Below are 26,825 nucleotides of genomic sequence, written 5' to 3' on the forward strand. Positions count from 1 at the left end.
GTTATATTATACATATATTATCTTCTTTTATGGGAACATTTCAAATGTCAAAATATACAAAAATTCATATTCAGATAAGTGATATAAGGACCCCTGGCATTATGTCAAGGACCACTAGGGGTCCATGGACCCCTGGTTGAGAAACACTGGTATATGCTATACAATATAATAAAAAAGTTTAATTCTATTTAATTCTAAATCTATGAAAAAAAAGAAGGTTATTTTCATGATTTTACTATGTGTTTATATAATTGTATGTATATATGTAGCTAATAAAGAAAAATAATAGCAAATTATTAAATAATGCTAATAATGCTAATAGAGCATCACACTGTAATCTGAATGGGATGATACCTGAAATTATGATGAAGCTGCAGATTTGCGGTGGGTGATGGGGCTTGATTCATGGTTCCAATGATGTACGGACTGTGAGAAAATAATGCAATTAAATATAAATGAAATATATCGTGAAACATGAAAATATCTGCATTTTCACAGTTAGAATCATTTATTGATATAAACTGTTGTGTGAGTTGCTCACCACTGGTGGTTCTTGCAGCTGAGCAGGCCGTTGAAAATCTCGGCCAGTGAACCGACATGGTGAAGGTTATCTAGTATGAGCACTGCAGGCAGGTCCACAGCCGGTTCACTGTTCTTACACTGGTCTGCCAGGTTGGACAAGTACTGCTTCAGCTCCTGTATAATACACATTGTGCCTTTTTACAAGAACCTTCAAATTTACCACACGCTGAAAGCAAAACCATGTTTTTTTTCAATTTTCAATTCAATCAAATTACTTAAAGGAATAGTTCACCTTAAAATGAAAATTACCCAAAGCTTTACTCACCCTCAAGCCATGCTACGTGTATATGACTTTCTTCTTTCTGATGAACACAGTCTGAGTTATATTAATAAATATCCTGACGCATTCAAGCTTTATTATGGCAGTGAGCGATACCAACGAGCATGTCAGAAAGAAGAAAGTCCTATACACCTAGGATTGCTTGAGGGTGAGTAAATATTGGGGTAACTTTCATTTAAAAGTGAACTAATCCTTTAAAACAGCTTCCCACAATCACCCACTGTTGACAATAAACATTGAGTAGCATATAAACCTGACTGCATTCCATATTTTTTATTAAAGCAGCTTCACTGACCTTAGTAGTTTTGTTATCAACATTGAAGGTGGCGATTGCTTGATGCTCCAGATGTTTTCCCTCTTTTCGGACCATGTACTCAGCCAGTCTGCTGGCTAGAAAACTCTTCCCTGTTCCAGAAGGCCCTGAAAAGATGATTCGTCTGTGCTCCTCAAGCTGAGAGATGTATCGCTGCAGAACCGGCTTTGGAATGAGCGTCTCGAACGCCAAACTGTCCTGACTGTTGTCAGACAAGTCTGTAGAGGGAGAGAGAAGGTTTGGATCATGAGGAACTCTTTTGTCAATGTATGCAGTGGTGTAGTTTCTTACAAAAGGGCAATAATTGTACCTTTCAGCTTGACTGAGATGGTATCGCTTTCTCCCACAAGATAACCGCAGGGCAGGAGTTCTGGTATATCTGCATCGCTGGCGCGATGGATGTCTCCAATGCTGTACTCCATCACACAGTCAGTGTTCAAACCCAACTGTGTGACAGGATCCACGTAGATGATATATTCCTGTTGGAGTGACAGAAATGTGATTGTGTTGTAAAGAAGTTTTTTCAGCTCAAATGTCACTAAATTCTAAAATAAGGAGTTTTTGTACCTTAAAAAGGCGCCTGACTACCCCATCTAGTACGTCCCATTTGGTTTTTCCACTGACACCAATGCAGCCCAGCAAGAACTGAGAAGGTCTACACTCCTGCCAAAAGCAACACAAAGAACTGCTTGAAGCGACACTGATGAGATCACTGGGTTATTTTTGCTGAAATGTCTTGACTTGTACCTCTTTCCACTCTGGATCTTTCTCCAGACTGACCACAACCTTCACATGTTGTCCCTCTTTCCAGGAACTTCCATCTCCACTGTCTTCTAGCAACATATCTAAAAGCCAACAGAGAATTTCAACAGCTTATAATGCCAGGTTTCTTTGAAAAATACCATACTTTTTGAAGTTGAAAAGTCTTTAATACCTAAGCTTGTGGATTCTGTGAGGCTAAGTTGAGAGGAAAGGCCTACAGATGAAGGGGAGATGGACATCTGAGAAGGAGCTCTGCTACCGCTTCCCCTGCTCTCCATCTTTAATCGGTCATTTTCCACTTTCAGCCTTTCTATCTCAATCTATTAGCATAAAATTACATTTGTGACACCTTCACAAAATTAAGTAACATTATATCAAAACATATTGAATGTATAATCAAGAATATGTATGTATGAGCGCATTAAAAAAATTAGTTTAAGCAGATGCTCACTTGCATGCGGTTCATGGATTCTCGCAGCTGGTCCAGTTGGTGGGCAGAGCTTAAAGCCTCCAATCTGATGTCTGTAAGTTTCATTTCTTTATCGCGCAGTTCACTGCGCAGCTGCATGACTGTTTCAGCGTCGCTGTCCGTACACTCAGAGATCCTGCGACAAACACGTACGTAATATCAAACACAAAAAAGAAAATAAACAAGACTACTTTGAAATGCATTAGTAAAAAACAAAAACAAACAAAAAAATAGTAAAAGCAAAACATAAACAAAAATCAAAGCAAAATATAAAACAAAAATACAAACAAATAAAAACAAAACAAATGAAGACCAAGCAATATATAAACAAAATACAAACAAAACAAAACAAAACAAAACATAATAATTTAAGATTAGTTTATTGTTTTGTTTTGGAAAAATCACAAATCATCAGAAAATGATTAACTGTGAAAGTGAATTTTCCATTAATGAACTGTGGAAGTAGTGAATGAATACGTCCATTCAGTAATAGCAGCAATACTTAATTATTTATGAATCAGGGCACACAGTGTTTTAAAACTGTTAATTGCTCAGGACGAACAAGTCCTGAAAGGCTAATCTAGGAGTCATTGGTTGAACATCTGTTCTTGGCATTGTGTTCTTGGAACTGATCATCAGAGATTGAGAAATATTGGTATGATTTGTGCCATTCTCTTTTACCGTGCCAGTGAGGCAGACCTCATGGTCTTGCGGCTACAGCCCCAGACAGGCCCGTGTGCAGGCAGGGAGGACAGTTGAGGACTATGAACATACACATATATCAACCATGAGAGAAACTCTGAGGGTTTTCCATTTATAAAGTGTTATATCCGACAGTGCCATCACATTAAGAGTTACTCAGTAGCGACATAAATTCTGGTTGTGTGTAACTTTTTAGTTTATAAAATGGGTGGTATTTTCCAAAAACACCACCTAGTCCTAGACTAAATCACATTGTAAATGGTGCTTGACTATTATAAATCCTTCCTCCGTCCAAAACGAGGCTTAAGAAACTTCCAGAAATGTGCTACCATAATTATTATGGAAAAATAAGAAATAATAATACATTGATTATTTATTACAAATACTTTATATAATAATAAAATATAACAAACAACATAAATATTATTATTTATAATAATAATATAGTAATAAATTATTAATATAAAAATAAGAAATAATTAAGTAATTTAAAAAATAAATATTATTTATAACAATACTAAATACTAATAATACTAATAATAATAAGCAGTAATAAATAATAATAATTAATAATTGTATTAATGTAGAATTAATATTAAAATATTTAATTTTATTTTAATGTACACTCACTCTGAGATTAAATAAAAAATAGAATACAGAATTATGGGTTTAGTTTGGGTTTATTGTAAAACTATTCTTATTAACATATTTTATTATTAATGGTGCTTGCCAAAGGCAAAGCTCCATTCTTATTCTTCTGCATACTTATTATTCTTCTTCTTCTTCTTCTGGACACAATTTCTGCGCGCTACTCCTCCCGCAGTTTTTGTCATAGACCCATGAATGAGGTGTCAAATCGACCGGCTCATTGAGGACAGGTGTGCTATGACTTTTATAAGCGATCGGGTGTACGATGTTCGTCCGGCGGGCGAAAAAGTAGCGAAAAAAATCCCATAGACTTTGCATTGGGACAAACTTTGATGAGTAATAGCTCCTAACGAGAATTTCATAGAAACATGTGGGTTACCACGTTTGAAGAGCCTGATAGGCTCTCTCAGACCATACCTCCAAATGGGGTGTAAGTTGTACCCCTGGGGCGCAAGAGCTGCCCAAAGTTGCCCCATAGACATACTATGGTGAAGCCGTGCCCATGAACCAGGAAGTACTGTGTTTTTCCTACTATGGGAAATTACATAGGGATTTTGTATTGAACATAACTCTGGATCACAATGTCATAGAGACAAGGGGGTGGGCCCATTTTACTCAGGCAACCAATCAGTCTCTCAGGATCATTGTGAAGCTATCAAGCCACGCCCTAGCAACCATATAGAGCACCATAGCAACAAGTTCCATTGACTTCCATTGAAAAAGATCAAATGAATATCTTTGGATAGAAGTGTCGTACAAACAAGAGGGTGGGCTCATTTGACTGGAGGCAGCAAACCGCCAATCACAAATCACCTTAAAAGACATCAGAGCCACGCCTTAGCAACCATTTAAAGCACCCTAGCAACCCAAAGCATAGGCAGATATCTTCAAATCTGAATATCATAGAGGCATGGGGATTGGTTTATATCATTTATACTGGCAAGCAGCCTTTGGTTTATCATTACCAGCAGCTGCCAAGCCACTCCCTAGCAACCAAACAGAGTACCCTAGCAACCGTTTTGCAAGATCTATATCTCTGCATCAGAACATCATAAAGACATGGGGGTTGGTTTATATTGTCAAGCAGCCTTTGGAGTATCATCATTGGTAGCTGCCAAGCCACTCCTTAGCAACCAAACAGAGTACCCTAGCAACCGTTTAGCAAGATCTATATCTCTGCATCAGAGCATCATAGAGACATGGCGGTTGGCTCTTTTGACTCATGCTAGCAAACTGAACTTCCAACATGCTACACATGCTAGCAGTGAATAGCTACATGCTAATAGTGATTAGCTTAGGGTTTAAACATGACACAAACTAGTAAAAATGTGTTACATCATGCTGGTAACATGCTAATTGTGTTAGCAAGATCATGCTAGTAGCATGTTAATCATGTTAGCATCATGCTTAGCAAACATGCTAATTATGTTAAGCATTTGTTAAAAACATGCTAAGCAACATGGTAATCATGCTAAGATCATGCCTAGATTATGCTAATCATGTTAGCATGTTGCTGCATTATGCTAACATGATTAGCATCTTTCTAAAAACATGCTAGCAGCATGCTAAGGGTGTTAAGCATTATGCTAGAACAAATGCTAATCATGTTAAGATGTTGCTAGCATAATGCTAACATGATTAGCATCTTTCTAAAAACATGCTAAGCAGCATGCTAAGGGTGTTAAGCATAATGCTAAGAACATGCTAATCATGTTAGCATCTTGATAAAAACATCCTAGCAGGACGGTAATTATGTTAGCATCATGCTAATCAAGAGTGCCGAGTTTTGCCACTGCAAGCACCATTCACATTTTCTTCAGGAAATGTACATTCTAGTATTGTAATTACTATTCACCTGAACAAAACTTTGGCGCGTAACTCGTCCCGCAGTTTTTGTCGTAGACCCACGAATGAGGTGTCAAATCGACCGGCTTATTGAGGAGAGGTGTGCTATGACTTTTCTAAGCGATTAGGTGTACGATGTTCGCACAGCGTACGAAAAAACGGCTGAAAAAACTTCCATAGACTTAACATGGGGGCCAAATCTGAGAGATCATATCTTTGGTTTAGATGGTCATAGAGACTTGGGGCTGGGCTCTTTTGACTCGGCCTATCAAGCCGCCAATAAGTAGTGACTTTATGGCCACGCCCTAGCAACCAATTACAGCACCCTAGCAACCGGTGCCGAATTTTGCCACTGCAAGCACCATTCACATTTTCTTCAGGAAATGTACATTCTAGTATTGTAATTACTATTCACCTGAACAAAACTTTGGCGCGTAACTCGTCCCGCACCGTTTGTAGTAGACCCACGAATGAGGTGTCAAATCGACCGGCTTATTGAGGAGAGGTGTGCTATGACTTTTCTAAGCGATCGGGTGTACGATGTTCGCACAGCGTACAAAAAAAACGGCTGAAAAAACTCCCATAGACTTAACATGGGGTCCAAATCTGTGAGATCATATCTTTGGATCAGAAGTTCGTAGAGACTTGGGGCTGGGCTCTTTTGATTCGGCCAGCCAATAAGTAGTGACACAGCAACTTCATAGCCACGCCCTAGCAACCAATTACAGCACCCTAGCAACCGAGTCCGGTGGTTTGCCACTGCAAGCACCATTCACATTTTCTTCAGGAAATGTACATTCTAGTATTGTAATTACTATTCACCTAGACAAAACTTTGGCGCGTAACTCGTCCCGCATCGTTTGTCACAGACCCACGAATGAGGGGTCAAATCGACCGGCTTATTGAGGAGAGGTGTGCTATGACTTTTCTAAGCGATCGAGTGTACGATGTTCGCACAGCGTGCGAAAAAACGGCTGAAAAAACTCCCATAGGCTTAACATGGGGGCCAAATCTGTGAGATCATATCTTTGGTTTAGAAGGTCATAGAGACTTGGGGCTGGGCTCTTTTGACTCTGCCTATCAAGCAGCCAATAACTATTGACTTCATAGCCTCGCCCTAGCAACCAATTACAGCACCCTAGCAACCGGGTGCCGAATTTTGCCACTGCAAGCACCATTCACATTTTCTTCAGGAAATGTACATTCTAGTATTGTAATTACTATTCACCTGAACAAAACTTTGGCGCGTAACTCGTCCCGCACCGTTTGACGTAGACCCACAAATGAGGTGTCAAATCGACCGGCTTATTGAGGAGAGGTGTGCTATGACTTTTCTAAGTGATCGGGTGTACGCTGTTCGCACAGCATACGAAAAATCGTCTGAAAAATGTCCCATAGACTTAACATGGGGACCAAATCTGTGAGATCATATCTTTGGATCAGAAGGTCGTAGAGACTTGGGGCTGGGCTCTTTTGATTCGGCCAGCCAATAAGTAGTGACACAGCAACTTCATAGCCACGCCCTAGCAACCAATTACAGCACCCTAGCAACCGAGTCCGGTGTTTTGCCACTGCAAGCACCATTCACATTTTCTTCAGGAAATGTACATTCTAGTTATTTTTATTATTTAAAAAAAATAATAAAATAAAATAAATGTATAATAATGCGGAGCCCCGCACATGACATGCAAGAAAAAAAATGTGATCATGCACACGATTTACTAATTCATTCTCTTGATTTACGATTTAGCCTACTATTTTTTCCCTCCATGTCATGTCCGGGGCTACATATAATAATAATAATAAATAATCATTATTATTATTGTGAGGATCTTACAGGGAGTTGGAGTGGGAGTTGCGTATCATGGGAGAAGAGGCAGTCGAGCCGCTATAGGGAAGTTTGGGTGAAGATGGCAGAGAAGAGTCCGTCATTTCTTCAATGTCCGAGTGAGAGGACGCCGATTTGGGAGACTTTTTCTTTCCGAACGCTTGTTTAAAGGAGCTCCGCAGCTGTGGAAGAAACAAATCTGTTACTATGATACTTTCATCACAAAGTCTATTAGCAGTTACAATCCTTTTTTTATTGTAAGTTTATCTTTATGAACTATCCCTTTAAAATGTTTAATTAATATAAAAAGTTATATTAAAGATATTCTGATGGAGATATTTATCCCATCTTACCTCATACACCTGTACCATGACATGAAAGCACAGGGGAAATCGGACAAAAAGCATATTTAAACACCTTATCAAAAATGTTAATCACTCTAACAGCTGCTAGAGTTTAATATAATCTAAAAATGTGTTTTGGATCCAGTCTACAACACATTCTGAAGGAGGGGAGATCACCTACACGACAAAAAATCAAATAAATCCAGTGGTAAAAACACTGGTACCATCTCTAAAACCACACAACATCATCATCAATACTACAACAACAAGGTTAGAATCACATACATAGTTATCAGGTGCTTTTCCTCCACCAGATGATACAGCCTGAATACAAGAGGACAAATGAATTTATGACACTGATGACTTATATTTATTCTAAACTTCCAACAAAAGCAAACACCTAAGTAATATCAACCCACAATTCTACGCCCATTCACACCAAGAATGATCTAGCATTGATCTAACGCTAAATAGCCTGTTTAGTCTTGGAAAGAAGCATCTATTAGATACTTTAGAAGTAATGTATGCATTGGATGGACAGGCTGGAACACTTACCCAGTTATTCTTCTTCTTCTTCTTGTTCTTAGCGTCGAGTTCCAGGTTGCTGCCGATGCTGGAGTGGCTGGTGGCGCTGGTCATGCTGGAGACGCTGTCTGAGGAAGGCTGTCTGTGGATCCGCAACTCCCGCTGGGACTGAGGCGACCCGCTGACAGAGTCTAGAGAAACTGTGCGAGAGAAAGAATAATAAAAATGAGGCATACAGGCAATAAATATGATACTGTTTATTTGATTGCACTAAAGACATTGAGAGCTCACCCTTGCGGTTTGTTAATGTTGGGTCTGGTGTGTTAATGACTCCATTGATGGTGGCTTGAGTCGCCGAGTTCTGCTTCTGAAGGAGCTCAATGGTCTTCCTCAAGTCATTCAGCTCTGTGTCCTGCAGATAAAACGATATTAAATGATAAAGTAATTTTTAGACACCAAATAAGAAGCCATTTAGACCCTTTATGATGCTGTTTTCCTCATGAGACATTCACACATTGTAAATTTTTCAGGTTAGAGTATCTTCGTGAGGACTTCAGATATTCTTATGCTCACATAAAAAACACCACACACCTTCTGTTCCGCTGTCGTCGTCAGGCTCTGCAGCCGGATGGTCATGTTTCCTAAACTCTGCTCAAAAGCTGCCACAAGGTGAGCCTGGGGACACACACAATTTCATTTATAAAGTAAATCAGTTTTATTTTAATAAGCAAAATGCCATAAATGGACAAAGACTCAAAGCAGCTGTAGAGTTAAACCAGATGTTGAGCAGTCAACTAAAGTACGATCACATTTCTAGAAAAATGTGGGTTGCAGCTTGTCAGTAATGCATCTAAAAGTGCCAAATATGTCTGTGAGACTAGGTTTTGTGATAAAGACACGCTGTGGCATGAACTCGGGTTGTTAAGCTGTGGAAAGCTACATTCATCTCTATTGCCAATTTAAAGACCCTAACCTAATGTAAACAAACCAGGAATATAAACACAGAAATATCTTTTAAAAATGTATTGATAATATATTTTCAATAACAAATAAATACAATTTAATAATAATTAAATATAATATATATATTTGTCATTTTATTATTTTCGATATATATGTGTGTGTGTGTGGGTCAATGAGGTGATGTGTAATTTTTTTTGTCCAAAGGCCTTAATAACAATAAAAAACTAAAATATGACATCCAAAGTATGTAAGGTAGTACAACTAGATCTCTTTTATTGAATCCAAAAGGTTTGAATTATATTTTTCTACATATAAATGTATTTTAAAGATTTTGAAGCGTCAAAAGGTCATTCGGTTTAACCGTCCAAAGGCCAATACAGCCATTTCATTTGTGATTAAAATATCTTAAAATGTAATAAATGTATATATTTTTTATTCTGGCATGATTTTATAACATCATATATCAACATAGTGCAACATGGTATTAAAATTATGTGTAGAAATCGTTGCTTTGTTATGAGAAAGAATGTCTGGAAAAATGAATTTCATTGATGTCATTCGGAGTAACCAATAGAAATTGACCATTTTGGATCAAGTCATGCAGTCAATATCATGTGACAGGATGTGACATCATTCAGATACCTGCAAAGGCTATATATCAGCCTGTTAGCATTGTTTGAAAATATCGTCATTCGGTATAACCAAAAGTGTAATTCAGTAAAACCGAAATCTTGGTTAAACAATGACTTTTTTGTAAATCTTGTAATAAATGAAAAAAGCAGTGTAAATTGATTATAAAAACCACATAATCTCATTGATAACACTTAATAAAACTTCAAAATTAATTATATCTCAATTATGTTTTTTACACTTTTATAAACCTTATTCGTCAATGACCCGTGTACACGGAATATTAAATACTACTACTAATAATAATATTTACATTTACTTATTTTTAAACCCTTTATATTAATAATACTTATTTACTATTACTATTTAATATTTTTAATAATATAATTACAATAATTAAATTATTTATATATTATATTTAAAAATAATATAATATAATATATTCAAGATAATACTACGTAGTGAGATAAGACTGTGATATTAAACAATATACAAAACACACCCACAACTGCTATTTAATTAAACGTTTGTGGTATGTATATGGAAAGCACATACACAACAGTCATCAATATGAGTCATACAACCTGTTACACAACAACAAAAGATCTCAAGAGCCAAAATCATCAATCAAAACTTTCGAAATAAACCGCCTCAAGGTAACATTATACAAAACAAACAGCTCAAAAAAATACAAACAGAGCAGTCAAACCACGGTCTTCAGCCCACCTCACTGAATTCTCGTTTCCTCCATTTACTCCTGCTACTGTGGCTCTTGCTGTGTCTTAGGCGCTTTGGTTTAGTCCTCTCACAGACCCTCCTCAAAGATGGGTAATGATTCAGAGGCTGCCAAATGACTGCTCGAGTGGGGTTAGCTTTGCCTTTCAACATCTCTGGGGTGATACACTGCGTGTGAACTGAGACACAGAGGACGACGTGTACCTTAGATTTCTGCTCAGTTGTAGCCGCCGAAAATGAGCAAACATTGCTCGTACACAAGACAACAAGCGTATCAACATGCAACATGAGCTGATAATCAAGGGACTGGTGATTTGGATGACTTCCATCGGAGGGAGTCACAGGTTTGTGTTTGGGCATGTGCTGTTTCAAACATCAGATAACCTTCAATAAATCTTCCTCAAAGGGAATTTTTTTCATCCAAGCAGAGTAGCAGTTGGTTCATTTCTCTGTGTAAAACTTTACCAAACAGCCAGAAGTGCAAAAGCCTCCAGTTTTGTTTGCGAAGCCTGTATGAGATCTGACAGATGGATAGGGGTTGTAGGATGTGACGATTCATTAGGTTGTGTAGGCCAAATGTGGGCTGTCATATTTGATGTTATTAAGCAGATAATTCCACTTAAAGGCATATGACACACATCCGATTGCACACAATCTTACTCAATACACTGCAAAACACTAGAACAAAGGTTAAATCACTCTTTTACCAGCTGTTAAAGGTGTAAAAAAGTCAAGACTACACTATGGCACAAAATCCAACATGAACTGGTTCTGTAACTACTAACCACATCTTTGATAACACCACAATTCCCTGAAGCCAAAAACCATTTAAAAATTGCCAGTTGAACCAGTATGTGTACATATACACAGATGAGCCAAAACATTGTGACAACCTGACTAAGATACTGTTGGTCCTCCACGTGCTGCCAAAAAAGAACAGACCCGTCGAGGCATGGACTCTACAAGACTCCTGAAGGTGTGCTGTGGTATCTGGCACCAAGATGTTAGCAGCAGATCCTTCAAGTCCTGTAAGTTGGGAGGTGGAGCCGCCGTGGATCGAACTTGTTGGTCCACCACATCCCACAGATGATCAATTGGATTTTGATCTGGGGAATTTGGAGGCCAGGGCAACACCTTGAACTCTTCATCATGTTCCTCAAACCATTCCTGAACAATGTGTGTAGTGTGGCAGGGTGCATTATCCTGCTGAAAGGACCACTTCAACCAGGGAACACCATTACCATGAAGGGGTGTACCTGGTCTGCAACAATGTTTAGGTAGGTAGCACGTGTCAAATTTATATCCACATGAATGGCAGGACCCAGGGTTTTCCAGCAGAACATTGCCCAGAGCATCACTTCCCCAGGTAAACGGCGCATAAGTACAGACGTCCATGTGATTTAAAAGAAAATGGGACTTGTTGGACTAGGCAAACTTCTTCCTATGCTCCAAGGTCCCATTCTGATTCTCGCGTGCCCATTGTTAGTGCTTTTTGACGGTCATCATTAATGGTCATCATAGGCACTCTGATTGGTCTGTGGCAACGCAGCCCCATATGCATCAGGATGTGTTGTGAAAATTTTGTGTGACTGTGTGCAAAAAAAGTAACACAAGTTACTTTGTTTTCCCATTTACTGACTGCCAACTCTCCTGTCCTCATGTTGAGAGAAATAAGGAGTAAGTGCAGAGATGTTGTGTGCGCTGTGTGAACATGATGGTTATTCTAGACTATTTCTAGACTAAATGTGAGCATACATTTACTCATTTATTTCTTCTCCTGTATCCTATTCTTCTGTATTCCAGAATGGCAGCACAGCTAAAAGGCTTATTTGAGCTGCGCCCTCTACTGTCCAGGCGTAAATATGAATTTCCTTCAGCCTGAGGCTTATTCATTTCACTTTTGGTGTTAAAGAGTGTGGCGACCAGGGCGGGCGAGAGCCGTGAGGGAACGGCGCGAGTGTTAATGCCCATCCCCTGGGAGGCGCACCGGCTTTGAGTCCCTCACGGAGGAGCTCCGGGAGCATAAAAGGAGGAGCGACTATAGTAAAGGACGAGAGAGGACCAGGCCTGGACTTTATTTTATGTTTTATTATGTTCTGCCGGCATTACTTTTGTTTTGTTTTTTGTTTATTTTATATATTTTGTTTATTTGTATATTAAAGTTTTGTTTGAATGTTTGCCGGTTCCCGCCTCCTACTTCCCACATTTACGAACTGTGTTACATTGGTGCCGAAACCCGGGAGGAAGGAGTCGCCGCCGTCCACCGAGGGCCGGAGCCTGCTGCCGTCCGCCATGAAGGGGAGGAGCAGTGGATGGGGGACTCGCTGCCGGCTGCCCTCAGCCGGAGGAGCCATCGCCGGCCGCCAGGAGGCGGTCGAGGATCGGGCCGTCCACCGTGTGTCCAGTGCCACCGCATGGCACCGCGAGGAAGAGCCTCTTGGCAGGCTGAGGACCGAGCGGCAGTGTGTCTGGGAACCGGACCCAGATTTTTTTTTTCCTCTTTCTTTTTCCTCTCTCCCCTCTCTCGTCCTGTCGCTCCCCTTGCTTCGGTCTCCTTTCTCTCGTCTCGTCTGTCCTTACCCCCAGGTGCTGCGGCCGCCGAGACAGAAGTAGAGCGCAGTCTCGGGAGTACCCCCCGGCCTGTGAGGGGCGATGGGGGTATGTGGCGACCAGGGCGGGCGAGAGCCGTGAGGGAACGGCGCGAGGCCGGTGGCGCGAGTGTTAATGCGCATTACCTGGGAGGCGCACCGGCCTTGAGTCCCTCACGGAGGAGCTCCGGAAGCATAAAAGGAGGAGTGACTAAAGTGAAGGACGAGAGAGGACCAGGCCTGGACTTTATTTTATGTTTTATTATGTTTTATTATGTTCTGCCGGCATTACTTTCGTTTTGTTCTTTGTTTATTTTGGTATTAAAGTTTTGTTTGAATGTTCGCCGGTTCCCGCCTCCTTCTTCCCACATTTACGAACTGTGTTACAAAGAGCCTAAAAACAAACAAACAGCCCAGCTCAGATGAGAAAAAAGTAATGCAAAAGTGTACGCATTACTTTTCATCAACAGTAACTAAGTAATGCAAATTAGTTACTTTTTTAGGGAGTAACGCAATATTGTAATGCATTACTTTTAGGGATGCACCGATACCAATACCAGTATCGGTATCGGCCCGATACCAAGCTCATGTACTTGTAAAAATACCCCCAATACCAAAGACCGATACCTTGCGTAACATAACTGACAGAATTTTCTGTGCACAGAGGCACCGGCGGCAGCAGCAGAAGCAATGTCAGCCTCAGGGGTGTGGAAATACTTCAAAATTAAAGGGTCATGAAACCCCAAAACACTTTTTTTGAGATGTAAACAGATATCTATAGGCTGCACATCATTGAAAACACTAAAGGTACTCAATGTTATTCATAAGTGAAAAATAGTTATTTTTGCATTTTTCAGAGTGATTTCTGTCTTCCTGTTTGAAAAGTACTTTCGAACATGCTGACGTAGATTCTCGACATATATATTCATGACATAAAGCTCATTCAATCCAATCACTGCGCTGTAGTATACATAAGATTATAATTGCAGTATTATGCATGAGGAAGTGTCGCTTCTCTCGCCATCACCAAAAAAAATTAAAAAAATTAAAAAATTAATAAATGTATAAGCATCGGTATGGGCATTGGCGAGTACTAGAAAAAAAGTATTGGTTCTCATACTCAGCCCTTAAAAAATGGTATCAGTGCATCCCTAATTACTTTTAAAAGTAACTTTCCCCAACACTGGACACAGCAGACCTTCTGTTGGCTTGGACTAGAGGATAGCCTTCATTGACCTCAGACCACTGTTGGTAAATTGTCACCACTGCTGACCGGGATCTGTCTTTATATCTGACATTGTGACTTTTTAAATTTGTTTTCAGTTTTTTGGTAATATTTTTTTTAATACTTTATCTCACATTCTACTTGCAAATATGTTTGATGCTCAAAATCTATGCTATGCAGATGATGGTTGAAAGAAATAAGCGTTTCTATGAGTATTGAAGGTGTATTGTGGCTAATTATGCCAAAACAACTGTCTAGTGTACTCACATTGGCACTGAGCTGTGTTGTGAGAGCCGAGACCTTCTCCTGTGACGAGTCCAATTCTCTCCGTAGCTTACGGATCTAAACACACATTAAAGTCAGTTATTCAAACACAAGTCATGTTGCTAGAAGCTGATTTCTGAAGCTAATGTGGAACCAGTTTGTGGTTTCTCATATAATAATGTGCTAAGGAGAGACTGGCCCTTGATCAGCATGAAAGAGAAACTTTGGTTTCAGACATAAAACACAGAGATTAAAGAGTAGATATCAAGGACAGTTACCACAAAGACCATCATGACAAACACAGAAATTTTCAAGGGTTTAAAAAGAGTTACATCAAAGTGTGTTTAAAATTACAAGTCAGCTGAGAAAAACAGTGTTTTGGGCAGTCTACAGGCTCCCATGTGCAACACACTCAATAATTTATATTATATGAAATGAGGGATGCTGTTCTTACCTCCGTCTGAGCCTTTTCTTCAGGCTAGAGATGGAAAAAGAAGATGATATGAAGATTAATGGTTTGAAAAAGTTTTTGAGCATCCATGTAAAGAGAAGATAGTTCACCCAAAAATGAAAATTCTGTCGGCATTTATGTTGTTCCTAACCTGTATGAGTTTCTTTTTTTCTGTTGAACACAAAGGAAGATATGCTGAAGAATATGGGTAACTAGACAGTTGATGGTAGCCATTGACTTCCATAGTATTTTTTTTCCTACTATGGAAGTCAGTGGCTTCCTTCAACTGTTTGGTTATACCGACATTCTTCAAATTGTCTTCTTTTGTGTTCATCAGAAGAAAGAAACAGATACAAGTTTGGAACGACATGAAGGCGAGTAATTGATGACAGAATCTTCATTTTTGGGTGAACTATCCCTTTAAGAGAAAGAGATGTTGAAATGTGCCACTTGCACTTATGACCTTTATCTGATAAACATGATAAACTTTTGTTTATTCTCATATTCGTAATTTAATTTTGCATTTTTTTTTATTATTATTTCTTACTACTTATCTTGTAATTTTGACATTCATGACCATAAACCATACTTATTATAACAGTAAAAATTGTACACACTTCTTCAAGTTTTGTATAGCTAACTTACAAAACCTAACGAACAAAAACAAACTAACAAAGCTATGAAATAACCATTAAACTTCAGCAAACTTTTTGACTCACCGTAGAGTAAACTGATGATGTGCTAGAGACCAGAGACAAAGATGAGCCATGAACTACAGAGAGAAGAAAAATACAGTCAAAATAACTCCAAGTATCACAGAGGCATGTGAGTCATTGCCAAACTAGCATGAAAAAGTAGCAGGATAAGCTAGCACATGCTGAAACACCATGACGTGCTTATCACCTTAGCAAACAAAAGCTTTATAGCCCGTATATTTCTGATAAGGCATACATGCATATTTTTCCTAATGTGATGCCAAACTAAAAACCTAGAAAGAACAAAAAGGCAATAAAAGCTTGAAAAAACAAATGTACTGTGAAATCATTATTTGTGAATTTGTGAATGAAAGGGTATTCAACATGACGTTATGATTTTGTATGTTCCTCTCGTATTTTCAAAATGAAAAAATAACGATTACACTATTTTAAGGTGTCTTGTGTCTCGTGTAATTATACATTTAAGTACTGAGCAATATTACAAAACTACATGTACTTACTATAGGTTTAGGATTAGGATTTGGTTTGTTTTAGGGTTAGTTGCATGTAATTATGCATAATTTATAGTTATTACAATAGTAACTACATGTAACATATATAACAATGACACTGTAAAATAAAGTGTTATCAAAATAACTATGTCAAGCGGTACTTAAACTAATCTGCTTTTGAAGTTGCAAAAAGGGATCAGTTTTATGAATAATCTCAAGGAACACAAGATTTCTTCACGCTCCAGAGAAGCAGCTTAAGGGGAATTTTTAACTGTGGACAAAAAGCCTCAGTGAACTTTGTGAACATTAGATTTTTTCATGATTCTGAGTCTTTCTACTGGGTTTTTCAGGCAAAACCATCTCTGGGGTTCACAGAGAATGGTCCAAAACAGAGAAATTATCCAGTGAGTGGCAGTTCTGTGGGTGAAAATGTCTTGTTGATGTCAGAGGAGAATGGCCAGACTGGTTCGAGCTGATAGAAAGGCAACAGTAACTCAAATAACCACTCGTTACAACCGAGGTCTGTAGAAGAGCATCTCTGAACACACAACACATCAAACCTTGAAGCAGATGGGCTACAGCAGAAAAAAAACACACCAGGTGACACTCCTGTCAGCTAAGAACACCAAACTGAGGCTACAATTCACGCAGACTCACCAAATTTGGACAATAGAAGAGAGAAAAAACGTTGCCTGGTCTGATGAGTCTCAATTTCTGCTGTGACATTCAGATGGTAGGGTCAGAATTTGGTGAAAACATTATTTTCTTGGTACATTTTGGGCCCCTTAGTACCAACTGAGCATCGTTTAAACACCACAGCCTACCTGAGTATTGTTGCAGACAATGTCCATCCATTTATGACCACAGATTATAATAATTTTAGTATATATTTAATAATAAATAATACATTTACATTACTTTTATTAAGTATATATGAGAGTAATTCTATTTATATTCTTTTTTTGATTGCTGAATTGACTACCATGGTATTCTTTGAAATACCTCGGAGTACCATGTATGTACATCTCAAAACATATATATATATATATATATATATATATATGTGTGTGTGTGTGTGTGTGTGTGTGTGTGTGTATCTAGATATACACATTTATTTAATGGTAAATCCTCTCTGAGCCAATAAAAAACAGACTTGGGGCAAAAATAACCCTGAAAATGGCATTATATTGAGTCATGCATCATTGTGAACAGCAACTATGTTCTTTTTTACAAGCCTAAACACCACTTCTCATTGAAATCAACACCATCACTACCTTAGAAAGACATGAATCATAAATACAGAAAGCAAAAGAGAGCCTTGGGACAAGTGGTGTTGAGCCAAGGCAGGCGAGTTAATCATCAAATCAACATTAACTGTGGGGTAAAGGCTGCCAGGCCAACAAAGCTGCTCTTTGTTTGTTTATGCTTTGGCGCAAGTGAGGACACACGTTACAGCCTGACGTTGTCTAAAGCCTTAACATTAATGACAATCTATCATTTAGCTATTAGGTAACAGAACAATGCAGGTCTATTTGCTCTTTTCCATAAACATGACATTATGAATTGAGTTGTAATGGTAAATTTTGATGGCAGACAGAAATGATGACAGTTTTAATCTTATCTTATATACACAGCAAATTACACGCACACAAAAAAGGTCAAACTCCACTACAACCAAACTCAATACAAGTATCATTCCGAATTCTCACCTTCTTCCAGGCCCTCACGGAACGATCCGGAGCTGCTCATAGTGCGGCTCTTTTCCTCCAGGCTCATTGAGGAATTCCTCAAGCGTGGGTCGCTGTAGGGGTCATACGGGCCGTCGTGATTTCCCTGACCATTGGTCCCGCGCAAAGTTGCCATTTGCAAAGCTGTGGTGGGACTGCCTGGAGTGTCAATACAGGGATCAAGGTTAAAAAAGCACTACGGTTAAACTTAATGACATGAATGTGCATTCAAAGTTCACAGAAAGGGGGAGACTAGTAGTTATTTTAGTTGTTAAAGCATATGCAGACCAAAAAGTGAAATTATAATTCATTAAAAGTGAGGATTCTAACATAAACTTTTTCTTTTGTTGCTGGTAAACTGCAAGTTATGATACCAAGCTGCTAGAATTAGGTAATAATAACATTAAAATAATATTATGTATTAAAATTCTGTGTGATACTGATAAATCGATAATTATTTTTATGTTATGGCAGATTACCAATAAATGGCTGTTTTTAAAATTCTATACTATTTTGACTAAATAAATGAAAATAAAATACTAAAAACAAATATCAGTGTTTAAATGCTAGTGAATTTAGGCATCACAACACTATAATGTACAGCGTGAAAAATGGATATTAATTTTGAGATTTAGATCACGGCAAATGTAATCTACATGTAAAAACAGGGGAAAATAACATTTTTAAATAAAATTAACACAATTAAATAAACAATATCAACTGATACCATTTAAAATCCAAATAAATCCAATACCTGATACTAAAAAAAAAACTAATATTGTCCAATAACTGATATATAGTGCATCCCTAGTATAAAACACAGAAGTTTAGCAGATTAGACACAGGTTACGCAAATTTGCTTGTGTTTACCCAGTGTGCTAAAGTTGAAGCGTGTGCCGGAGGGCGAGCTGAGCGAGGAGGCAGGGGTGTAGGGGGTCGAATCTGAAAGCCCAACAGCCGAGGGGGAACACAGCCAATCACGGGCCTCCTCATGACCTCTGACCTGAGGCACATGGGCATACCTGCAGGTTTAAAACGAGTGTACATGAGTCCATGGAAGAGAATGTTGTTGTTTTTTCTTTCACATGAAAGTTCTCATGAAAACAGCTCCAAGAAAAACACCACAACGCCAGGAAAATCACAGCTATCCAATTTATGGTGGGTAACAGAAAACCCAAGTCCACAGCTATGAACTCCCATATTTATTTGCATACTATTATATTTAACCAGCAGGTACATATGAAATAAATACCATATCATGTACTAAACAAATCAAAACTCAGTTAACACAAACTACACTGGCTTACTACTAATATACAGGTATACTATTGACATAATCAGGGCTTCTGTCTTGGGAGCCACTGGCTCATAAAATTAAACATTTTGGAGATAAAATACAGATTTAGTTTGAGAGAATTAAAATATAATTTATTATATTAAAAAAATCTATTGTGAACATGTATCTTTAATTACAAGTAATGGACCACTATCCATTTTGAATCAGACATAAAAATGTGGTGGTTAAGTAAAAAAATAAAAAAATTAAACTAATTGTGTTTTCAACTAAAAACGTTTATGCGTTGCGGCCGTACATTCGCATGACAATGGCGTTTTGGGGGCCTGAAAATCCAAACTTTTGAAAACGGGATTTAAAGTGCTAGTTTTTAACAACGATATCATTGTCGTCTCTGTGTAAACTACAAAAATGCGAATTCGTAAAACGGTGATGCCACGCGCATGAGTATTATGTGTTCAGTCTATAGGTGCACAGTGTTTCTTTACAAAAACATCGCCAACTACTGGCCTGGCAGCATAATACAGCATTTAGTCATTTTCGCCGATCCGTGTGAACAGGGATTGTTTTGACAATGGTGTCGAAAAAAAAAAGTAGGCGAAAAATGCCTACAGGAAAAACTTTTCCATTTTTAGTACATCGTTGTTGTGTAAACAAGTTTGAGACTGATTTGTGAATCTTTTTGACCGAGTCATTTAAAAGAACCAGTTCAAAAGAGTCACTTGTTTGTGAATTGATGCTCACACTTGTTTGTTGCATGTAGGAAACTGATGTAATTAACTGTAAAAACATCACAGGTAAATTTTAAATTATTGTTGCAAGACAAAAACACGAAGCATAAGTGATCATTTGACCACACATAACTTTACCTGTCCTGTTTCCGTGGCAGTGTGTTGCGGGTAAATTTAGGGCTAGCAGAGGGGGAGGACTGAGGGCTAGAGGAGTGTACAGGGGCAGACAAAACAAAAAGAGGCAGATAAAAGTGAAAGAAAAGGGAGAGGAGATAAAGAAATGATTAAAGAGGAGTACATGTAAAAGAAGATAGATCATCAGTAGAGATAGAAACCCTATTTTTTCACAAAAAGCTGGAAGCAGCATGGTTGAACAATTAATTTCTTACCTCTCTGAGAGGCCAGTTCTAGCACTGTTGGTCCTATTAAGACATAAATCTTCCTTTCCCAAGGAAGCACCTATGGAGCCACTATTGGTTTGGTTGGAGCTTTGAGACAGGAAGCCTAATCCATCCCTGCCTCCCCAAGGAGAAAAAGCCGATCCTGGGCTGGAGGCCACAGAGGAAAGTGTCTGCTCTCCATGACCTCCAGAGGGCACCGTCAGATTGTCATTGTAAACTAGACTGCTGCCTCCGCTGGCGACAGATGGCATCTCCAGAGAACCATTCTGCTGGATGGACTTGGCATGGGGATTGGAGATGATGGTGGAGTTCTTCATGTTCTCCATGGTGGTGACCGGAGCTTGCTTATTGCAAGATTTGCTACCAAAAAGTCTGGTTGCAAAAGGGGAGAGGGATTTAACTATGAATCAGAATCACTTGCACGTAGCAAATGAACACAGCCATGAAGTTCTTTTTATTGAGTCAGTAAAAAAGATTTTTGAAACTATCTCAAACTCTCTAGTAAGTTAGCAATTTGAATAAGATTTAATCAGTCAGAGAATCGTTCATAGTGCGACAAGCGATTTCCAAGCAAACGACTGTTGTGAACCATTTCTTTTAAACACGTCAGTCAAAAAGATTCTTGAAACTGTCTCAAAATCGTGGATTAGCAATTTGAATCAGACTCAACCATTAAGAGAATCGTTCATAGCATTGCAACAGATAACTTATGATTTTTTTTAATGCGTCAGTCTAACATTTACAAACTTGCTTGTGAGTTAGTGGTTTAAATTAGATTCACATCTATTAGTGAGTTCACAATTGACTCCCTCACTGAATCGTGAGTCAGTTTTCAGATATGGCAGATTCAAAGTGAACTGGGAACCGTTACTGTGATGTATTATTTTAGGTTTGTATGAATCACTCTATTTACAGACTGGTTGTTAATATGAAAACACGTAATTAAAGATACATTTTCAAAACGGAGTTCTGTTGTAATAAATGGTATTGAAATATTATACAAAAATGTTATTGGCTATGCATGTCAGTAACAAGTAAGTTCATTTTATTAGTCTTTTGTTGTGGGTGTCAAATCCTGCTACTGGAGGGCCACTATCCTTCAAAGTTTAGCCTCAGTCCTAATGAAACCAAGGTCTTGAAGATCAGTAAAAATTTCCAAGCAAGTGTGTTGGGGCAGGTCTGCAGGACACTGGCCCTCCAGGAGCAAGATTGGACACCCCTGTTCTTCACAAAAGAAAATATGAGATAAGGAAAGTCTGGCATCTCTGATTTTTCTCATTACTTCATGGACGGACTGTTCAGATAACATCAGTCTATCTGTAGTCTGGTTCTACTAACTAGGAGAGCAATCAGTCAGAGCTAGAAAGCTAATCAGCTAGAACAAACACTAGCTTCTTGGTCTGTGCCATGTCTCAGAGAAACATCAAGAAACCGTAAGAAAATGCACTTGTGGTGGCCAGAAGACGCCTTTCAAGCCTCAGAATCTCAACCAACATCAAATCGCTCAGATAAACAATGAGTTCTGTGAACGCTGTCCAGCACCCAAGGAGGATAATATTCTGGAACTCACACAACACAGCTGAGAACTGCTGTGTAAATATTTGAGGGACCTAAAATGGTGCTTTCATCCACATCAAATAGAAATCATGCTTTGCAAAATAGATTTTTCATCAACAGTCTTTCAAGTCTTCATAATCAAAACTCTGTAAATGTCGAGAACTTACCTACGAAGGGTTGGCGAGGACATTTCTGAATACTTTCCTCCTGTTTGCCTTCCAGCTTGGCACTGAGTTGGCATCCCCGTCTGGGTAGTTATACTAGTCTTAAGTACCTGGCTCTCCACATCAGAAAAAATACCCTTCTCTCGGTCCGTCTGGTTAGTAGTTGGGGACTTGACTAAGTTGCGACTTTTAGCGTTGGGAAGTGTGGCAGTACCTTTATTGCAAAAACTAGCATCAAGGCTCGAGTTGTTGGTGCGGTTAGCACAGCGAGTGGTGCCGGTACGACTAGGTCTCGGTAAACTGCGATACTGAAGAGTCGTCCGAGCACTTGGAGGAAGGTATCCATCATCAAGAGCTGTCTGCCGACACACAATTCGACTCCCAGAAAACCCGACCGATTTAGGTATCCTGCCCACTGTAGCAGAGCCGCTAGTTACCACAGCACCACTCGCGGTTATTGTCGCCATTGCGCCCGGAGCTTTCTTAAAGCCAAAAGTACTGGTTGGGGTGCGTGTGGTTGAATTGAGGGGAGGTTTCTTGGTGTCGTCGACGCCTGTGGAATGGGTGCCATTGGAGCGTCCTTTCTCCGATACCTTGGCGTCGTCTGTCTTACCTGTGGGATGATCAACGACATGGACTGTCAAGCAGAAAATGAAATCACATTTCCAACAGTTTTGAATACAGTAGCACAGTCCATGTCAGGACTCGTCTCAACATAAGCCTTAGCAAAGGTGCACCACAAAAAAGACAATGTAGGTGTTATAGTGCGCTGTGATCTGTGATCAGATCAGAGATTTCTTTGGCTTTCATCCCTCAGGAAACCACATGAAAACAGAGATGTGGTTCAGTCAGTGTTGTTTTAGTTAACTAAAACTATTTAAAAAATTGTTAATTGAAATATTGCCTTCTAACTGAAATAAAATAAGTGTAAGATGATGTACTAAAATTGCTAAAACTAAACTGAAAGAAAAATAAATGTAAATTATATATATATATATATATATATATATATATATATATATATATATATATATATATATATAAAATTTACCTTCAATTGATTTTTCTTTCAGTTTAGTATATATTTATATACAGTCAAACCAAAAATTATTCTGACTCTAGATATAATTTTTTATTTATTTTTTTAAAAGTGGGAAATGAAAATTCTGTCATCATTTATTCACCCTCATGTCGTTCCAAACCTGTATGACTTCTTCTGTATGGTTTCTTTTTTTTTTTGTCCATACATATACAAACATGTTTTTGGAGCCGACTGATTTTTACTGAATGGACAAAACTGTTGTTCATTAATGTTCATTAAAATATAATATATGTTTCACATACATATAGGTTAGAAAGCTAATTGCGACATCCATGCAACATCACAGACTAAACTATTACCATGTGTCTTGAGTGAGCTGCAGCTTGTAGGTGTTGTTGTCTTCGTCCGTGGGGAGGTGACACCCACCTGGGCGGTCATTCCCCGCCTCCAAGAGCCCGTCTGGGAGATAGTAGGAGTCTTGCGACCTATCAAGTTCCGTTCTGATTCATCTGAGAAATCTGAGGACCTGTGGTTCCATTTGGTTGTGGTCTCCATTTTGATGCCACCGTCAGAGCTGCCTTCTGAACATTTAAGGTCGTTGTTGGACCAGTTGGGGTTTTGTTTTACAGCAGAGTGCTTCTCTGCATCCGTCTGGAGCTGAGAGAGAGAAAACTAAACCATTAGCCGCAAAGAAATGTTCTGGTCTGTAAAATGTATATCAATGGTATGTACATACATGCATACATATATATATATATATATATATACACTCAAAGATCTAAGACTTTTTCTAAATGAAATGAACATTCAATTGACGGGCAACAGCTCCGGTGGACATTCCTGCAGTCAACATGCCAATTGCACGCTCCTTCAAAACTTGCGACATCTGTGGCATTGTGCTGTGTGATGAAACTGCACATTTTAGAATGCGCCACAATGTCTAAATGTGATTTAAGTGACTTTTGAACATGGCATGGTTGTTTGTGTCACATGGACTGGTCTGAGTATTTCAGAAACTGATGATCTACTGGGATTTTCACGTACAACCATCTCTAGGGTTTACAGAGAATGGTCAGAGAGAAAAAAAACACTTAATAAAAAGTAAAGGATTTAAAAGACAATATGTGGGTCCCTGCCAACGGGACCATCATATTTGATAAGAAAATTACTTTTTTGCATGATAAAGTAAATAAAGTCTCTGGACTGATATATTAAATAATGTCTGTAATGACTGAGATGGAATAACACTGCCAGCTAATTTACGTCTTATTTACTCAGCAACACCATCAACAGTCATGATAAAATCTGATTATATGAGACATAAGAGCCAACTAGTCCATTACATGACCTTCCACAATGTAGCCAAGATGACATCACCCCCTTTTAGAAAGTCCGTTGTTCAGCTGCTACTGAAAATCCTCATAAAAAAATTATTGCCAGGGAAAGAATGTTAATAGTCTGCAGTTGTTATCAGGCCAATTCCAAAACATTGTTATCTCAACGCCGATACAATAAATCCTTCCTCCACTCCAGCCCGAAGAATGAGGGGAGACTATATAGGGAAAAAGTACAAGGGTGTGGAAGTGAAAGGTGGCAGATATTTGGCTTCAGATGCACTTTTGAGTCACGGCTCTAAACTCTTTGAATTTGAAATCATGATACTAGCACGGTTATTATAGTTAACTAACACATTGAAAAACATTACTTGAAATAAACATCAACTGAAATAAAAAAACATATTTCAGCTAGTTGCCAAAGCAACATTTCTTGTTTTCATTTAGGCCATTGAGCTGTGTGTCATCTGAAGGTTTTAGATCCAGTCATTGGTCTCTACCAGAGCTGCTCCCATTAGCGACTCAAATGCTCCGCTCCTGCTGTCAGCTAATGAAGATTTGACAGATGAACTCGCGGCTCAATTGGACTCGTCATGTCAAAAGTGATAAGACTTTTCAGTTTTTTTGGACGTCGCCATCTTTGACATTACTTTGGTCGCTGTCACTATGATTACTGGTAAGAGAATATGGGTTTGACTCCTGTTGCACGTTCATACAGACAGTTTTTTAGACACTACTGTAAGTTGCTGTGTGAACAAGACATTTCGAGACTTACACTAATGAGTAAATGTGGCTGTCAATCCCAAAAACTGATAGTGTGGATGATGCCTTAGTTTAATTTGATATAATTGAAAATTTAAATAAAAATAATTATTTTAAACAATAACTAAGTAAGAACAATAACTATTAAAAAGTGACAAAACACACAACAAAATTACTTAAACTTTAATTAAAATGAAAAACGAAACAAAAAGACTAATTCAAAAAAATAAAATAAATAAATAACACTGGGTACGGTACTGAAAACTACATCTGGGCCTTTTTTCTTCTTCTTTTTTGCAGCACCAAGATCAAAAACAAATGGAGAAACATGTGCGTTTTCATCTTTGGAGATGGATATGGAAGACTGTAGATAAATAAGGTCAACCAACACCAATGCACAAACCGATAAGCCACAGGTGTGGACAAACTTATTGGCACACAACCCAGGGTGTCACGTCTGGATTTACAGAGCTCATCTTGTTGGAACAGGCTAGACAGACACAGTATCTTAGCTTCACTGTACTGGTCCATTTGTTCAGCATATGTTAACCTGCTTGGAGCTTGTAAAGATGATCAATCACTGGGGCAGAGTTGAGTCAGTCTGCTGACTCACGCTCACAAAGACTGCACACAGCGGGTACAGCCCAATTCTGATAAGGGCCCACCAATGTTTCATTGAATCAAAAGGGACAATGAAGCAACAGAACCGCTCCCAAAGCAGTGTTGTAAATGTGCAGGCCTGTTTTTGATTGCATGTAATGATAAACAGAGATGTTGAATACAATTAAGGGACTTTTTAACAGCTCAACAAGACTACTAGATTTCCCTGTATATCTATGTATGGTTGACTTCAAAGTCAGGCACTTTTTTTAAGCCCCATTGGTTGATTTTTATTCAAATAAATAGATTTCACAGTTTTATATAAAGGTTTATAAAGGTTTACATTGCATGCATTATTTACATTAACTACAAAGTACAAAATTGTACAACATTTTGTGAAAATCTCTATGAATTATTTTTTTTTAAATAAATTATAAATGAAATATAGATTAATTAAATTATTAATTAAAGCTACACTTTTCTCAGTTACCTTTGTTCTTTGATTAACATTAACAACAGACACCAAAGCAACTAGTTTATTAGGATGCTGTGACTTTAAGACTTTCCACTGCCGAACATGAGGCGGATCTGATGCGCATCTAATTTTCTCACAACTCTTTAATGTCTATTAAGATGTTATTTAACTCTTTAAAAACTGCTCTTATGAGGATACTCGACAAAATGGACATTTTGGCATAATTGGCCCTTCGCAAAGACCCGCCCCCCTTAGTTACTGTTGCTGTGTCCGACAAGCCGTGGTGCTGTCACGCCACACGCAGTGAAAAATACATCGCGGAACAAAGAGGATACTGACAACACGTCGACAGACAAGACAGAGCAGGTTACTTATAT

At 38.5% G+C, this 26,825-nt stretch overlaps 1 protein-coding gene across 1 annotated transcript in view; it reads right to left on the reverse strand.

The window, feature by feature from the left end:
- The window catches only part of nav2b (neuron navigator 2b), an 87,207-nt gene that overhangs the window by 4,871 nt on the left and 55,511 nt on the right, over nucleotides 1–26,825 (reverse strand). Inside the window, exons 14-36 of the mRNA XM_067380675.1 lie at nucleotides 23,637–23,934; nucleotides 22,239–22,848; nucleotides 20,503–20,886; nucleotides 20,252–20,317; nucleotides 18,959–19,110; nucleotides 18,071–18,247; nucleotides 15,874–15,926; nucleotides 15,158–15,181; nucleotides 14,707–14,781; nucleotides 8,890–8,973; nucleotides 8,590–8,710; nucleotides 8,329–8,498; nucleotides 8,059–8,097; nucleotides 7,439–7,611; nucleotides 3,088–3,168; nucleotides 2,389–2,542; nucleotides 2,110–2,257; nucleotides 1,923–2,020; nucleotides 1,743–1,838; nucleotides 1,486–1,654; nucleotides 1,158–1,393; nucleotides 542–696; nucleotides 355–426 (exon numbers count right to left, since the gene is read on the reverse strand). Coding sequence (XP_067236776.1) covers nucleotides 355–426; nucleotides 542–696; nucleotides 1,158–1,393; nucleotides 1,486–1,654; nucleotides 1,743–1,838; nucleotides 1,923–2,020; nucleotides 2,110–2,257; nucleotides 2,389–2,542; nucleotides 3,088–3,168; nucleotides 7,439–7,611; nucleotides 8,059–8,097; nucleotides 8,329–8,498; nucleotides 8,590–8,710; nucleotides 8,890–8,973; nucleotides 14,707–14,781; nucleotides 15,158–15,181; nucleotides 15,874–15,926; nucleotides 18,071–18,247; nucleotides 18,959–19,110; nucleotides 20,252–20,317; nucleotides 20,503–20,886; nucleotides 22,239–22,848; nucleotides 23,637–23,934 — 3,635 coding nt within the window. The remainder of the gene's footprint in view (nucleotides 1–354; nucleotides 427–541; nucleotides 697–1,157; nucleotides 1,394–1,485; nucleotides 1,655–1,742; nucleotides 1,839–1,922; nucleotides 2,021–2,109; nucleotides 2,258–2,388; nucleotides 2,543–3,087; nucleotides 3,169–7,438; nucleotides 7,612–8,058; nucleotides 8,098–8,328; nucleotides 8,499–8,589; nucleotides 8,711–8,889; nucleotides 8,974–14,706; nucleotides 14,782–15,157; nucleotides 15,182–15,873; nucleotides 15,927–18,070; nucleotides 18,248–18,958; nucleotides 19,111–20,251; nucleotides 20,318–20,502; nucleotides 20,887–22,238; nucleotides 22,849–23,636; nucleotides 23,935–26,825) is intronic.

This window comes from Chanodichthys erythropterus, chromosome 24 (genome assembly GCF_024489055.1).
Source record: "Chanodichthys erythropterus isolate Z2021 chromosome 24, ASM2448905v1, whole genome shotgun sequence".
Lineage (NCBI taxonomy): Eukaryota > Metazoa > Chordata > Actinopteri > Cypriniformes > Xenocyprididae > Chanodichthys > Chanodichthys erythropterus.